The sequence below is a fragment of the Heptranchias perlo genome, chromosome 39, assembly GCF_035084215.1.
Source record: "Heptranchias perlo isolate sHepPer1 chromosome 39, sHepPer1.hap1, whole genome shotgun sequence".
Taxonomy (NCBI): Eukaryota; Metazoa; Chordata; class Chondrichthyes; order Hexanchiformes; family Hexanchidae; genus Heptranchias; species Heptranchias perlo.
In genome coordinates, this window is record NC_090363.1 from 5,203,462 (window position 1) to 5,219,206 (window position 15,745).

Below are 15,745 nucleotides of genomic sequence, written 5' to 3' on the forward strand. Positions count from 1 at the left end.
CGGTGCCGATTTGGAAAACCGTATTCCCGATTTCCTTGTCAATTTTCTCCCAATTCTCGCCGGCAGAATCCTTGGATAATTTCTCGGTTTACGAATTTCAGTTAGAACCCCATCCTCCGAAATAGTTACGGAATTTTCCAATGCGCGCGTTAATTTTAGCACAATAACTTATTTCCCTTGTTCAGCCTGTCGAATAGATATGCGACAATGTGCATTGTACTGACAGCCCTCTTGTTGATTGAATGGGTGGCTCTTAAAAGAGCCTTTTTTGTTCAGATTGTACTAATTTTTATTTCTAACCACCGAACCCATAGAGTGTCCGTCCCTGGCGTTTCAGCGCATACACCACATCCAAAGCAGTGACTGTCCTGCGCTTGGCGTGTTCCGTGTAGGTGACAGAGTCCCTGATGATATTCTCCAGAAAAACCTTCAGCACACCCCGGGTCTCTTCGTAGATGAGGCCGGAGATGCGCTTGACACCTCCTCGGCGAGCCAGGCGGCGGATAGCCGGCTTGGTGATACCCTGGATGTTATCACGAAGGACTTTGCGGTGACGTTTGGCTCCTCCTTTCCCCAGCCCCTTACCCCCTTTTCCTCTGCCAGTCATAACGAAAATCAAAATGTTAAAAAACAACCAATAATTGAATTGAATGGGAGTAATATTCACCGCACACTAGTTTTATACAGTGCTTGCGGACCTGGTTGAGAACGAATAAATGGGCGGAGTCCGGAAGAAAATGACAATTTCTGACTTTTCCCCAAGTAGCCGATATTGGACAGTACCCATGGGTGCAATTATAAAAAAAATGGTCTATCGATTTAGTCTGCGACTTCCTTGTTTTCGATACAGCTTTGTCTCTTTGAGCTGTGTTTTAATGAAGGCCTTCAAGTTTTTGTGTCTCAATATATGTTTCCTTAATTCCAGTAGACTGGTTTTCCCACTGGAACACTATTGCCTTTGTGAGGTGCTTTCACTTATCTGGGTTTTCACAAGTTACAGGGATGGGGGAGAATGCCTTCAGTCTGGATGAATGCAGTCCAGACACCTCTTTCATAGGCCCAGCTGAGTGTTGTGATTAGGCAGAAAGGCTTAATGTAATAATGACTGATAGATGGCTGCTCTCTGTGTTGTCCTGGCTCTCATATTTGAGCACCAGTGAAACCACTACTTCAGGAAGTAGCTGCAGGGGCTTCAGAATGCAAGGGACGCTGTATGTGCATTGTCCACCAGCAATTTTACCATCACAATACTTAATCAGACGGGCAAATAGCAACAACAACTTGCATTTATATAGCGCCTTTAACATAGTAAAACGTCCCAAGGCGCTTCACAGGAGCAATTATCAAACAAAATTTCACACCGAGCCACATAAGGAGATATTAGGACAGGTGACCAAAAGCTTGATTAAAGAGGTAGGTTTTAAGGAGGGTCTTAAAGGAGGAGAGAGAGGTGGAGAGGTGAATAGGTTTAGGGAGGGAATTCCAGAGCTTAGAGCCTAGGCAGCTGAAGGCACGGCCATCAATGGTGGAGCGATTAAAATTGGGGATGCGCAAGAGGCCAGAGTTGGAGGAGTGCAGAGATCTCGGAGGGTTGTAAGGCTGGAGGAGGTTACAGAGATAGGGAGGGGGTGAGGCCACGGAGGGATTTGAAAACAAGGATGGGAATTTTAAAATCGAAGCGATGTAGGTCAGCGAGCACAGGGGTGATGGGATTAGAGTAGACAGGGCTGATGGCCGGCGCGGACACGATGGGCCGAAGGGCCTCTATCCGTGCTGTATAACTCTATGACTCTATGACTCCATGACTCTAACAGGACTTGTTGCAAGTTAGGATAGGGGCAGCAGAGTTTTGGATGAGCTCAAGTTTATGGAGGGTAGAAGATGGGAGGCTGGCCAGGAGAGCATTGGAATAGTCAAGTTTAGATGTAACAAATACATGGATGAAGGTTTCAGCAGCGGATGAACTGAGGCAGGGGTGGAGTCGGGTGAGGTTACGGAGGTGAAAGCCACAATAAAAAGCCACAAAGCCAATATACAAACAATACTAAGAATCACTCCTAATAGGAATGTTGCTCCATATTTCCAGTTGCCTGTGATTACATTATGGTTTATGATACTAATCTACCTTTGCTGGATAGGAAGTTTCATGGATGCAACATTAATATTTTCCTATCGATTTCTCTGTAATTATTTTTCATTGAGCCTCTTAGGTTAATAAACAGCATATTTATTATTTTCCTTTTAAATTGAAGGTATTAGAGAACCAGAAGCCAATGTAAGTCAGCAAGGGCAGGGGCGATTTGTGAGTGGGAGCTGGTGTTGGATAGGAAACGGGCAGCAGAGTTTTGGATGAGCTGAAGTTTACCAAGGGTGAAGGATGGGAGACCGGCCAGGAGAGCATTGGAATAGCTGTGTCTGAAGGTGACAAAGGCATGGATGAGGGTTTCAGCAGCAAATGGTCTGAGGCAGGGGCGGAGGCAGGCGATGTTATAGAGGTGGAAGTAGGTGGTATTCGTGATGGAGAGTAAGGGAAGAAAACCAGGGGTTCATTTTCACCTTATTGCCCAGGTGTAAAACTGGCATTGTGGATCGGCCACCCATTAAAGAAACCACCCGATTTTCGTTCCGTTGAACTTAATGTTACGAAAATCGGATGGTTTCTATAACGGGCAGCCATGCCAGTTTTACGACCAGGCAGTAAGTTGAAAATTAATATTTATGAAGTGGCAAAGTATGAAATTTCTTCCAAGTCCATGGAGGATCATGAATTCTTTTCCTAATCAGTTTTTTTTTTAACTTGTCACAAGCCTCATTAGGTTTGTTACACTGAGCGTTCGACCATTCTGTCTGGGGAGATCAAGACTGCCCAGATTTCATTCTTCAGTGCTCAGGAGTAGAGCTTGGCAGGGTGGAAGCTCTATTGGCGGAAATTGGAATGAAAGCTTTTTCTTTCATTAATATCCAAAGATCTGTACTGGAGACCGGTTTGTGACCAAATTTTAACCTGGTCTTATGTAGTCCTGAAAGTCTATGATAAATCTAAAATTGCATTAGCTGTGGAATTTCTCCAGTCTCCTATATCTTCTGAACATTGGTGATTTTGACAAAATGGCTACAAAACAGAAAATATAGGGTAGGAATTAAGGGACATTTCTTAGACTGGCAGAAAATGGGAAATGGTGTCCTACAGGGATCTGTGCCATATAATATATATATATGTAAAATATTTGGACTCAGAAATTGAAGGTATAGTGTCAAAATTTGCAAATGATACCAAACTGGGTGTATGGCTAATAATGTGAGGAACTGCACCAAAATACAAGAAGATAAAACCAGGCTTGCAGAGTGGGCAGATAGATGGCAAATGAAATTCAATATGGCAGTGTGAGGTGGTTCATTTTGGTAGGAGGAATAAGGAGACCACTTATTCCTGGGAATACAGATGCAGTACACAAATCGCTACCAGTATTAGCACACCTTGAGAAGGCCATGGAAAATGCAAATTACTGGCATTCATCTCTAGAGAAATAGAATAAAAAAAACAGAGAGGTCATGTTAAATGTATATAGAATCTTGGTTGGACCATAGGTGGACAGGTCTGGTCTCTATATTACAAGAAGCTTATTGAAGCAGTGGAAAAACTGCAGAAAAGCTTTACATGCATGTTTCCAGAATTGAGAGGATGGAACTCTGAGAAAAGATTGCGTGGGCTGGGGCTCTTTTCTCTGGAAAAGAGACTAAGAGGAGACCTGATAGAGGTTTTTAAAAATTATGTAGGTGCTCGATAGGGTGAATGTGGAGAAATGGTTTCCACTTGCGAGTGAGTCCAGAACAAGGGGGCATACATATAAAAATGATCAAATAAGGAATTTAGGAGTAATAATTTTTACATAGAGTGGTGAGAATGTTGAAGCAGATAGTATTGATGCATTTAAGGAGAGGCTTGATCCATACATGAGGGAGATGGGAATGGAGGGGTAGGATAGGAAGGGGCAATAAAGTGGGAGGAGAGTTGTGTGGACTAGAAACATCGACATAGACCAGTTGGGACGAATAGTCTGTTTCTGTGATGTGGATTCTATGTTGACCAAGTCTCGCTCTCCGAGTTTTGTGTTACCGTGGCCTTGGTTATTAAGCTATATAAAAGTCCTTTGCATTAATAATCAATCGATTTGCTGCTGAAACGTTGAACATTGCTCACCCGTTGCGAATAAAAGTGTCAATCTCACTCAAAGCCTTTCGCTCTGGGAATAGTTTGGACGAAGAAATAAATAAACCCTGAGCGAGGTGTGATTACCCCCCCCCCCGCCCCCAATGTGACCCTTTGGTTCAATCGGTGTAAAGACAGAAGTGAAAGTTTGCACGGTGCGTGTCACCGATGCACCCTCCTGGGAGGGTTGAAGGTTTCGGAGATCTTGCAACCAAATTGGATGCTTTTGACAGACAGAGAAAGGCAAATAATAAACCCCTGGGGCCGCGCGCCGCTCGGCCACGCGCCGGGTCCCCGGGGGAGGAGTTGACTCTGAAACGTCCGCCTTGAGATTTTAAATGGCGCCGCCGCCGCCGCCCCCTTCGGAGAATCGGTCACCGCGGCGTGGAGCGCGGACGAGCCGGAGGGAAAAGGTGCTGAACGTCGCGCCGTCACAACCAAATGGGCTGGGGCGATCCGGCCGGAGACCCCTCCCGAGGCAAGAAGGCGAGGAAGAGGAGGAGCCCGCCCCGGGCGCGGCAGGCGGGCGGGCGCGCCTCCGCCACCCTGGCCGGTCAGATCATGGAGGCGGTGGCGTCTTCCAAGGAGCGCCGCGGCCTGTCGCTGGTCGCCGTCAAGAAGGTGCTGTCGGCCGCCGGCTTCGACGTGTCCAAGAACAACTCGCGGGTGAACCAGACGGTGAGGAGCCTGGTGACCAGCGGCTCGCTGCTGCAAACGGCGGGCACCGGGGCCAACGGCTCCTTCAAAGTCAACCGGCGGCGGTACGTGAAGACCAAGAGCCGCCTGGCGGCCGGCAGGAGACGGGCCGCCTCCCGGGGCCGCTACCAGAGGAAGGCGGCGGCCGCCAAGAGGAGCAGGAGGAAAAGGAGTCCCGCCAGGAAGAGCAAGCCGAGGATTCAGAGGAAGAACGGGAGAGCCGGCGGCGGTCCTGGCCAGAGAAGGGTCAGGATCAAGGGTGGCGGTGGTGTCCGGAAGGCGGTGAGGAGGGGAGTCGGGCGGCCCAGGAGAGCGGCCAAGGAGCTGCCGCCAGCGGACGGTCAACTCCGCAAGCAAGAAGCCCAGCAATACCCAAGTGATGAAACGGCCAAGGCGGATAACCGCGAGGGCGGAATCCGAGCGGAAACAATCTGAGCAAAAATATTGTGGGAACAAAAAAAAAGGCTCTTTTCAGAGCCACCAAAGTCCTTCAGAAAAAGATTGTTCCAAAAAGATACAATAGATATCCATTTTAAAATAAAGCTGCGGACGTGGTTTCTATTCAACGTTCTCGACGTTTTGAAGAAAAACCTGAGAATCTTGACTTGTCCTCCAGCAACTTACGAACACAAAACACTCGAGAGCCTTTCGAACAGAAGTGGCTGCGGTCATCGTGAAACATCTTACAGACTGAAATGAGTTAGGCAAAAATATTATCAATAGAAATTATTAGTGAATAATGAAACGGTTAAGAGTTGGAATTTTGCTCCCACCTCAGATACATTGCAATGAGAAGTCACTAATCTTCCAGCACAGGAGGAGGCCATTCGGCCCATCGTGCTTGTGCCGGCTCTTTGAAAGAGCTATCCAATTAGTCCCACTCCCCCTGCTCTTTCCCCCATAGCCCTGCAAATTTGTCCTTTTCAGGTATATATCCAATTCCCCTTTTGAAAGTTATTATTGAATCTGCTTCCACCACCCTCAGGGAGTGCAGTATGTTTAAGGAAAGCAAGAAGTTCTGAGAACAAATTCAGCGCCCGTAGGATGGGGAGTCACGCGGTCCTCACCATTTTTCAGCATCACTCGTTAAGTCAAGTATTGTAAGCTAATCTTTTTTGGCCATCCTGTTATCACTTCCCTTTGATCTCATTTCATAAGGCGATTTAGTTGCAATTTTATTCATTGTTTTTTTCTCCCTCAAAATTTGAATAACGCTGGAATTAACGCAACTGTTTGAAGTCTGGCAGCTTGTTTCCTTCTCTCTCTGGCGCGTCCCCTCTAAGCTCACCTCAGCTAGGTCTGCACAAAATGTATAACAACAAGATGTGAAAATTAGCATTTTTCATTGACTGAGGTTTGATTTTGGGTGCTGATAATGAGTGGTAGAGGGAAAGGTGGTAAGGGACTGGGAAAAAAGCAGGACAAATCCAATCCGGCCAATTACCGCCCCATCAATCCACTCTCAATCATCAGCAAAGTGATGGAAGGTGTCGTCGACAGTGCTATCAAGCGGCACTTACTCACCAATAACCTGCTCACCGATGCTCAGTTTAGGTTCTGCCAGAACCACTCAGCTCCAGACCTCATTACAGCCTTGGTCCAAACATGGACAAAAGAGATGAATTCCAGAGGTGAGGTGAGAGTGACTGCCCTTGACATCAAGGCAGCATTTGACCGAGTGTGGCACCAAGGAGCCCCAGTAAAATTGAAATCAATGGGAATCAGGGGGAAAACTCTCCAGTGGCTGGAGTCATACCTGGCACAAAGGAAGATGGTAGTGGTTGTTGGAGGCCAATCATCTCAGCCCCAGGACATTGCTGCAGGAGTTACTCAAGGCAGTGTCCTAGGTCCTACCATCTTCAGCTGCTTCATCAATTAACATCCCTCCATCATAAGGTCAGAAATGGGGATGTTCGCTGATGATTGCACAGTGTTCAGTTCCATTCGCAACCCCTCAGATAATGAAGCAGTCCAAGCCCGCATGCAGCAAGACCTGGACAACATCCAGGCTTGGGCTGATAAGTGGCAAGTAACATTCGTGCCAGACAAGTGCCAGGCAATGACCATCTCCAACAAGAGAGAGTCTAACCACCTCCCCTTGACATTCAACGGCATTACCATCGCCGAATCCCCACCATCAACATCCTGGGGGTCACCATTGACCAGAAATTTAACTGGACCAGCCATATAAATACTGTGGCTCGTCGAGGGGGTGTAAAACGCATCTGTGGTTTGATTTACGAATAGACCAGCGGAGTGTTGAAAGTTTTCTAAGAGAATATTATCAGAGACTCAGTCACCTACACGGAACACGCCAAGTGCAAGACAGTCACTGCTCTGGATGTGGTGTATGCGCTGAAACGCCAGGGGCGACCCCTCTATGGGTTCGGTGCCTGAACGTCTGCAATGTGATAATAAACCAAAGGCTCTTTTCAGAGCCACCAACTTCATCAATGTGAAGGGCTTTTAATAAGAAAGCCTATTAATCTGGTCAGTGAAAAGAAATTAAATATTGGATGTCAGCCATCCTCTTAATCGACCAGTTGTAAATCAAGGAATTGTAAAGAGACTTTGGCTTGAAGGGCAAACTAAAGATAGTCACTGGTGTAAATTTTTCAAACATGCAGGCTGGACAACTTGTTGGTTGTGGATAAAAAGGACATGTACATATTCATTGGGTCCAGGAAGGCAGCAAGACTTGGACACATCCAGGCTTGGGCTGATAAGTCGCAACTAACAATTGTGCCGGACAAGTGCCAAGCAATGTCCATTTCCAACAAGAGAGAGTCTAACCATCTCCCATTGACATTTAATTGCATTACCATCACCGAATCCCCCACCATCAACACCTTGGGGTTGCCATTGATCAGAAACTCAACTGGGCCAGCCACATAAATTCCATGGCTAATAGTGATGCATATTCTGTGGCAAGTGGCTCATCACCTGACTCCTCAAAGCCTCTCCACCACCTACCTATAAGGCACAAGTCAGGATTGTGATGGAATACTGTCCAATTGCCTGGATGGCTGCAGCTGTAACAACGTTCAAGAAGCTCAACACCATCTAGGACAAAGCAGTCCGCTTGATCGGCACTCCATCTACCAGCTTAAACATCCACTCCCTCCACCACTGGTCCACCATGGCTGCAGTGTGTCCTATCTACAGGATGCATTGCAGCAACCTATCAAGGCTTCTTCGGCAGCACCTCCCAAACCCTCAACCCCGACCATCCAGAAGGACAAGGGCAGCAGGTGCACGGGAACACTATCACCACCAAATTTCCTTCCAAGTCACACACCATCCCGACTTGGACATACATGAGCTGTTCCTTCATCATAGCTGGATCAAAATCCTGGAACTCCCTACCTAACAGCACTGCGGGAGAACCTTCAATGGTCTGCAATGGTTCAAGAAGAAGGCTCACCACCTCCTTCTCAAGGAGCAGCTAGGGATGGGCAATAAATGCTGGCCTTACCAGTGACGCATATATCTCGAGAATGAATATACAGAAAGGCCAAGGGAAGTGTCTCAGGTTCAACATTTGTTTAATATGCTGTAAGGGTTTTTAGTAAATGACTATTATTGCAGTGGCCTTTCTGAGGCAGAAGAGATTAGGCCTAGATTTTCCTCAAAGACAATCTCTTTTGTAGCTTCTTGGATCAGCCTAGTTTGAATATTCAGGAGAGCTGCAAGTATTGCCTGTATCCTAACTCACACCAAGTCCCGTTCAGCCATCACCACTGTGCTCGCTGACCTACATTAGCAAACGGTCCGGGAACACCTCGACTTTAAAATTCTCGTCCTTGTTTTCCCTATCTTTACCTCCTCCAGCCTTATGACCCATCGGGGTCCCTGCACTCCTCCAATTCTTGCCACTTGTGTATCCTGAATTTTAATCGCTCCACCATTGGCAGTCATGCCTTCACCTGCCTAGGTCCCAAGCTCTGCAATTCCCTCACTAAATCTCTCTCCTCCTTTAAGATGCTCCTTCAAACCTAAGTCTTTGACCAAGTTTTTGGTCACCTGTCCTAATATCTCTTTATGTGGCTCGCTGTCAAATTTTGTTTGATAATGTTCCTTTGAAGCTCCTTGGGATGTTTTACTATCTTTAAGGCATTATATAAATGCAAGTTGTTGTTGAAGTGTGAGCTGTGCCATTTATGGTGCTTGTCCATTGGGGGAGCATGCTACTGGAGTATTTATAGGCCATTAGCAGCTTAAATGGACAGTCATGTATAGTAACAGCTCATGAGCAAAGGGTGACTGGCTTGGATTTTCTGTCTCATACGAATATAGGAAAATGACAGGCAGGAATAGACCATCTGGTCCATCAAGCCTGTCCCACTCGTGCCTGAAGCATCGTGATAGACATCCTTACCCACCAGCAGCAATATGATCTCCTGGGAGAGGCACAAGAACAAATTTTGAAAAAAACCTAAGGAAAATTAGGGAAAAATATCTGGAAAATTCCTCTCCGACCCCTTTAGGCGATGGAAACTTGTCTCCTTCATGATCCTGACAAGTGATCACGTGGCTCAGCTGGCACAACTAATTCATAAGCCAGTAGGAACAGGAATAGTCCATTCAGCCCCTCGAGCCTGTTCCGCTGATCAATTCGATCGTGGCTGATCTGTATCTTAATTTTATCTACCCATCTTGGTTCCATAATCCTTAATACCCCTGCCTAACAAAAACAGTAGAGGTGAATTGCACGTATGCGGCGTGAAGCGGGGAATTTGTTGCGCTGCTCCATAAATGAACAATTATGTCAGTAACAACAATTGGCAACCAGGCTAACTCATGCCTTAAGCGCAGTAGCGCACGTCGGCCCTCAGCCTTTTCAGCAATTTCAGAGCAGGCCGAAACTGGGCAACACACAGACCCACACAGATGACATTACAGGCCACCACTGCACATTTGCCAAAAGGGTGGCCATTATCACCAACAGCAATTTCTAAGCTTTACTAAGGGATTTAAAATCATAGAATCATAGAAAGTTACGGCACAGAAGGAGGCCATTCGGCCCATCGTGTCCGTGCCGGCCGAAAAAGTGCTCTCCAGCTTAATCCCACTTTCCAGCTCTTGGTCCGTAGCCCTGTAGGTTACGGTACTTCAAGTGCACATCCAGGTACATTTTAAATGAGTTGAGGGTTTCTGCCTCTACCACCCTTTTAGGCGGTGAATTTTTTTCACCCAGAGGGTGGTGGGGGCCTGGAAAAAATTTTCCTCAGCTCCCCTCTAATCCTTTTACTAAATACTTTAAATCTATGCCCCTGGTCACTGACCTCTCTGCTAAGGGGAATAGGTCCTCCCTGTCCATTCTATCAAGTCCCATCATAATTTTATATACCTCAAATAAATCTCCCCTCAGCCTCCTATGTTCCAAAGAAAACAACACCAGCCTATCCAATCTTTTCTCATGGCTAAATTCTCCAGCCCTGGCAATATCCTCGTAAATCTCCTCTGTACCCTCTCCAGTGCAATTACATCTTTCCTGTAATGTGGTGATCAGAACTGTATGCAGTACTCAAGCTGTGGCCTAACCAATGTTTTACACAGTTCTAGCATAACCTCCCTGCTCTTATATTCTATGCCTCGGCTAATAAAGGAAAGTATCCCGTATGCCTTTTTAACCACCTTGTCTACCTGTCCTGCTACCTTCAGAGATCTGTGGACATGCACTCCAAGGTCCCTTTGTTCCTCTACACCTCTCAGTATCCTCCCATTTATTGTGTATTCCCTTGCCTTGTTTGCTCTCCCCAAATGCATTACCTCACACTTCTCTGGATTGAATTCTATTTGCCACTTTTCCGCCCACCTGACCAGTCCATTGATACCTTTCTGCAGTCTACAGCTTTCCTCCTCACTATCAACCGCACGGCCAATTTTTGTATCATCTGCAAACTTCTTGATCAAACCACCTATGTGCAAGTCCAAATCATTAATATATACCACAAGAAGCAAGGGACCTAGTACTGAGCCTTGCAGGACCCTACTGGAAACGGCCTTCCGTTCGCAAAAACACCCGTCAACCATTGCCCTTTGCTTCCTGATTTTTGTGGCTGCCATGAATTTATTTTGCACAAGCGATTTGCTCGTCCTTGAATTTACGTCTTGTGGACTCGTCACACGAGCGATGGCGATTTGAAAAATGTATATAAAAATAAAATATAATTTTGCTTCGGAGCTTCGGGATTTTGCGCCGGCAAATTAAGGTTTCCCGCCTATTGCGTGGCAGCGGCTCCTGACAAACTTTAAAAAAAAAGTGATACCTGACTGTGATTTGTGCGGATTGAACACGAGGTTTCTCAAGGATCAGTCAATTGGAATGGATGATTTTGAATCCTTCATTTGCATACAACTGTGTATATAAAGGAGGAGCTAGGGGGTGCCTCCTGTAAGTTCCTTCATGTTTTGATAAGGCAATTAACATTAAGAAGGAATTGGAAGATTTTGCAATGCCGACGGCTGTTTCGGCTGTTTCCACCAGTAGCACCACAGCCGGTGCCAAGAGCGCCGTTTCGAAGAAGGGCTCGAAGAAAACCGCTATGAAAATGACCAGGAAAGGCGACAAGAAACACAGGAGGAGCAGGAGGGAGAGTTACAGCATCTACATCTACAAAGTGCTGAAGCAGGTCCACCCGGACACGGGCATCTCCTCCAAGGCCATGAGTGTCATCAACTCCTTCGTCAGCGACATCTTCGAGCGCATCGCCTCCGAGGCTTCCCGCCTGGTCCATTACAGCAGGCGGCACACCATCTCCTCCAGGGAGATCCAGAGCGCCGTCCGCCTCCTGCTGCCGGGGGAACTGGCCAAACACGCCGTGTCGGAAGGGACGAAGGCCGTCACCAAGTACACCAGCTCCAAGTAGAGCCCCAAGACCTGCGATTTCTCTTTGATCTCAAAACACCGCCCAACGGCTCTTTTTAGAGCCACTCACAAAGTCTTTAGACGGGGCTTTAAATCGTTTCTAATCTTATCAAAATAAACTTTTTTTTATTAGTATATGGGATGTGGGCGGCATTAATTGCCCTTGAGAAGGTGGTGATGAGCCGCCTTCTTGAACCGCTGCAGTCCGTGTGGTGAAGGTTCTCCCACAGTGCTGTTAGGAAGAGATTGACCCAGCGAGACCTTTCAACAAATATTAAACTAGCTCATGTTTTACAATGTTGTGTTTTACTGCTTCGGCTTAGTTACGCAACTACCTAAAACTAGTTGGGGCGACTCTTGTTGGGACATTGGTGTAGATTTTCCATTCAGTCGCCTCCTGCAAGCCATTTTCACTAATGCAGTGACTATCCTGTCGAAGGAGCGTTTGCCCTGGAGTCCGCCACAGGGTGGATTATGGTTTCAATCTACTATTTAACCACAAGATTTCTCCCATCACCGTGTGCAGTCGTTGATTTCAGCAGTGAATTTCCAAATCAATATTTCAATTCACATCTGATCTATCTCTTTTAATTCACATTTCTTACTTTGATAAGATTCCCTGAAGAGAATGGGAAATTCACTGAAAAGAGGCGGGGGGAGAGGGCATCCACGCTCAATAAACAGCTTCGCTCACTGAAACATCTGAGAACAATGAGCGATTTCAGTTGAAACCAAGGATCTTCTCTACCAATTGAAGAATTTACTCTTATATAGAAGCCCAGGTGAAGAGCGAAGATCCATGGTGCCGGATCTCCCAAGATTGTGTAAAAAAGGGGAAAGAATATTGGATAGATCAAGAAATAATGGTTAAGTGACACCAAGTTTAGGTCTTCAAGGCCTGTATTTTGTACGAGGAAGGAAAGAAATTATTGAGATCGTGACTTGGAGTAGGAGATAAGCATCGATAACAATAACTTGCATTTTTCAGAGCGCCTTTAAAGTAGCAAAACGTCCTAAGGCGCTTCACAGAAGCGATTATCAAACAAAATTTGACACCGAGTCACATAAGACAGCCAACTTTCCCAAATTAAGAAATCTCCACAACTTGCATTTATAAATAGCGTCGAAGGTAGAAAAACTTCGCTTCACAGAGGAAGCGATAACGGGACGCCCGAGTCTACACGGAAAATTAAGGGGTAACCAAAAGTTTAATGAAAAGATTGGTTTTCAGAAGAATTTTAAAGGCGGAGAGAGAATGTATCTGAAAAATATCATCGCTCCAATGTGACACACACTCTGGAATTAAGCGCACTAACTTTTTAGTGTGTTTCTTTTTCAGTCATTTGAGGAGATGAGATGACCCCGGATCCTTTGAGCTGGAGGAGACCTTTGGGCTGCTTTGGCTCTGTAACGTCCGGCCCACTCGGTTAAATAGCGCCGGCTGGTGGAAACTTTTCATTTCCCACAGAATCTGTGAGAGACACAGGAGGTAAATTTCAACCCAGCCATGACCGACACTCTGTCTGCCAAAAGCCCCAGGAAGAGGACCAAGGCTTCCCACTCCGCCAGAAGAACCGGCACCACCGTGTCCGAGCAGATCATGGAGGCGGTGGCGACCACCAAGGAGCGCCGCGGGCTCTCGCTGTCGGCTCTCAAGAAGATCCTCTCGGGCGGCGGCTACGACGTGGCCCGAAACAACTGGCGGGTCAACCAGGCGGTCAGGAGCCTGGTGAGTAAAGGCTCACTGATGCAGACCGCGGGCACGGGCGCCTCGGGTTCCTTCAAAGTCAGCAAGACCCAGAAGGACAAGGCGATCAGGACGGAGGAGAAGCCGAAGACGGAGTCCACCGGCACCAGGAGAAGGAGGAAAGGTTTGGCCAAGAGACCCGCCGCCGCCAAGAAGCCCAAAAAGCCCAAGAAGAGAGGGGCTCCCAAGAAGACCAAGAAACACGGCGCTTCCAGGAAGGTGGCGAGGGGGACTCGCAAGGAGAAAATCACCAAGGGGAGGAAGCCGGTGAGGAGTGGCCGAAAAGGGAAACACACAAAGCCGAGAAAGTTGGCCAAACACCCGGAGAAGGCGCAGGAGGCGGACAAGCCTCCCGCTCATGAAGAGACCTCCGTCTCTGAGAAAAAAAGTAAAGTTTGCTCGGAACACGACAGTGCCTAAGTGGAGGCGAAACAGATGATGAATACCTTATATATAAAACGGCTCTTTTCAGAGCCACAAAACATTCACAAAGAGCCGGACCAGTCCTTCTAAAGAGGGTTGGATGTTTAAAAAATTGCAATTGTCTCGATAGCATATTACCAAATGTTATCTTTATTAATAATAGGATCGAGTTTTCCACCCATTACAATACTGGAAATTATTAAAAATGCTGTTGTTTTTTTTCCTGAAGTTTACTTTAGAGAAATCGCAAAGTGCGTGAATTAATATTGATTTATTTCGTGTGTTATAAAGGTGGTCGAATTATGGACAACAGCAGATTTGTACAGACCGTGGGCGGGAGAATCGGAAAACCACGAGTCCTTGTGATCGCCACTTTCAGCTGTCCTCAGCCAGGTCCGCAACTGCAGTTTTAGCCTCAGTTTGTTAATTACCTTCTTCATTTCAATAATAACGTCTATTTTAAAATCGTAATTGTATTAAATTCTATCGCTCTGCTTATCGATGTTACTGCAAATATTTCATGCAATGTGCATATCGTAAAACTATGAACGTATATATGAAGCGATGTTCTGGTAATGCTTTGTTTCCATTCGGTTTGTAGCATCTGTACGCACATTCCGTTAGTTATTGGTACAGGGAGATAGCTAAGTTGCTTTCACTATTTGAATGTGTGAGACTCAACGTTGAAACAAAAATAATGAGATATTTTCGCTCCCATCTTGTGCTTCCAATGCATTTTTTAAATAGCCTGACTGAGATTACCTTTATCAAGACCACAAATTTTGGATTTTCACGGAAGAAAATGAATGGAATCACCGAATGCAATCTGGCAAAATTCCTACAAAACCCCGTGGTGCCTTGGTAATAAAATGCAGTCACCATAAACCGGCTGGCTCTACTTAGAAATACATGGAATTTTAGAATGTGGTCACCAAAGTACTGGTAAAAATCATGGCAAATCCCATCATCCCAGGTAATAGAATTTGATCACCAACAACCATTGTGTGATTATGAAGAAATTGAATTGCAGGATTCAATATGCCAAACACTAGTTTTAAAAATCCTGTAATGAAGCGTAATAAAAATAGTATTTGATTTATTAGATTTGATTCCGCAATCAGGGGTTCTCAGAAAGGGAGGTAAATAATGAAAGAGCCTTTTGGGGGTTTGGAGAGAGCCATTTTTAAGGAAAAGAGTAAGAAATACCCTGTTTTGGTGGAAGGCACGACCCGACTGGAGTTGGGGGTATATTTACATTTCTTACATTTTCCCCTCACAGCCATTATCTTCTCAGTCAGTAGGAGGACAGCAGGGCCAAGGTGTACACTGAGGTATAGGAGTCGAATCAGTGTAGGGACGGAGGGGCAAGGATGTGTTTGGGGACTGCAGTTCTTAGTAGAAACTTCAGCCCCAACATCAAACAGTAAAAGACGTGCAACAACTCGAGGCTTAAAAAACTGGCACAAATACAGTGAAATGGAGAAGAGGGGGTGGGCAGGGGACAGTGGCGAGGGGGGGGGGGATCTCAGAGGACAAGAAGGGAAGAAATTGTTTAACCCCTGAGATTTATTTATTTAACTTCTTATTTGTGAACACCGCCATGGGACATCACGAGTGCTATTGGCTCTAATATTACACTCGTTCTTACCGTGAAGAATTCTGACGACAATTTGAATTGGTTTGGTGGTCCTCAGTCAAGTCCATTTGCCTCTATGGTAACGTTATCTTAAGAAGGTAACGGCGGGAGGTTGTTATCCTCCTCCGGTGTTATCTGATGTTGGCGGTATCACTGGACCTC

At 46.2% G+C, this 15,745-nt stretch overlaps 4 protein-coding genes across 4 annotated transcripts; 3 read left to right on the top strand and 1 right to left on the bottom strand.

The window, feature by feature from the left end:
- Positions 1-295: 295 nt before the first annotated feature.
- Positions 296-610, bottom strand: LOC137304901 (histone H4-like). Its single transcript, XM_067973691.1, has one exon. It carries the CDS (start codon positions 605-607, stop codon positions 296-298), a length of 312 nt encoding a protein of 103 aa, XP_067829792.1. The 5' UTR covers positions 608-610.
- Positions 611-4,604: 3,994 nt separating this feature from the next.
- LOC137304902 (histone H1-like) lies at positions 4,605-8,952 on the top strand. The gene has a single exon (XM_067973692.1). It carries the CDS (start codon positions 4,652-4,654, stop codon positions 5,339-5,341), a length of 690 nt encoding a protein of 229 aa, XP_067829793.1. The 5' UTR covers positions 4,605-4,651; the 3' UTR covers positions 5,342-8,952.
- A 2,276-nt stretch (positions 8,953-11,228) lies between these two features.
- LOC137304903 (histone H2B type 1-A-like) lies at positions 11,229-11,812 on the top strand. Its single transcript, XM_067973693.1, has one exon. The coding sequence runs from the start codon at positions 11,365-11,367 to the stop codon at positions 11,776-11,778; it is 414 nt and encodes a 137-aa protein (XP_067829794.1). The 5' UTR covers positions 11,229-11,364; the 3' UTR covers positions 11,779-11,812.
- Positions 11,813-13,255: 1,443 nt separating this feature from the next.
- On the top strand, positions 13,256-14,006 carry LOC137304904 (histone H1-like). The gene has a single exon (XM_067973694.1). It carries the CDS (start codon positions 13,285-13,287, stop codon positions 13,942-13,944), a length of 660 nt encoding a protein of 219 aa, XP_067829795.1. The 5' UTR covers positions 13,256-13,284; the 3' UTR covers positions 13,945-14,006.
- The last annotated feature ends 1,739 nt before the right edge of the window (positions 14,007-15,745 follow it).

Coding starts and splice junctions, on each gene's coding strand:
- LOC137304902 (XM_067973692.1), top strand. CDS start 4,652: ATGGGCTGGGGCGATCCGGCCGGAGACCCCTCCCGAGGCAAGAAGGCG.
- LOC137304903 (XM_067973693.1), top strand. CDS start 11,365: ATGCCGACGGCTGTTTCGGCTGTTTCCACCAGTAGCACCACAGCCGGT.
- LOC137304901 (XM_067973691.1), bottom strand. CDS start 607: ATGACTGGCAGAGGAAAAGGGGGTAAGGGGCTGGGGAAAGGAGGAGCC.
- LOC137304904 (XM_067973694.1), top strand. CDS start 13,285: ATGACCGACACTCTGTCTGCCAAAAGCCCCAGGAAGAGGACCAAGGCT.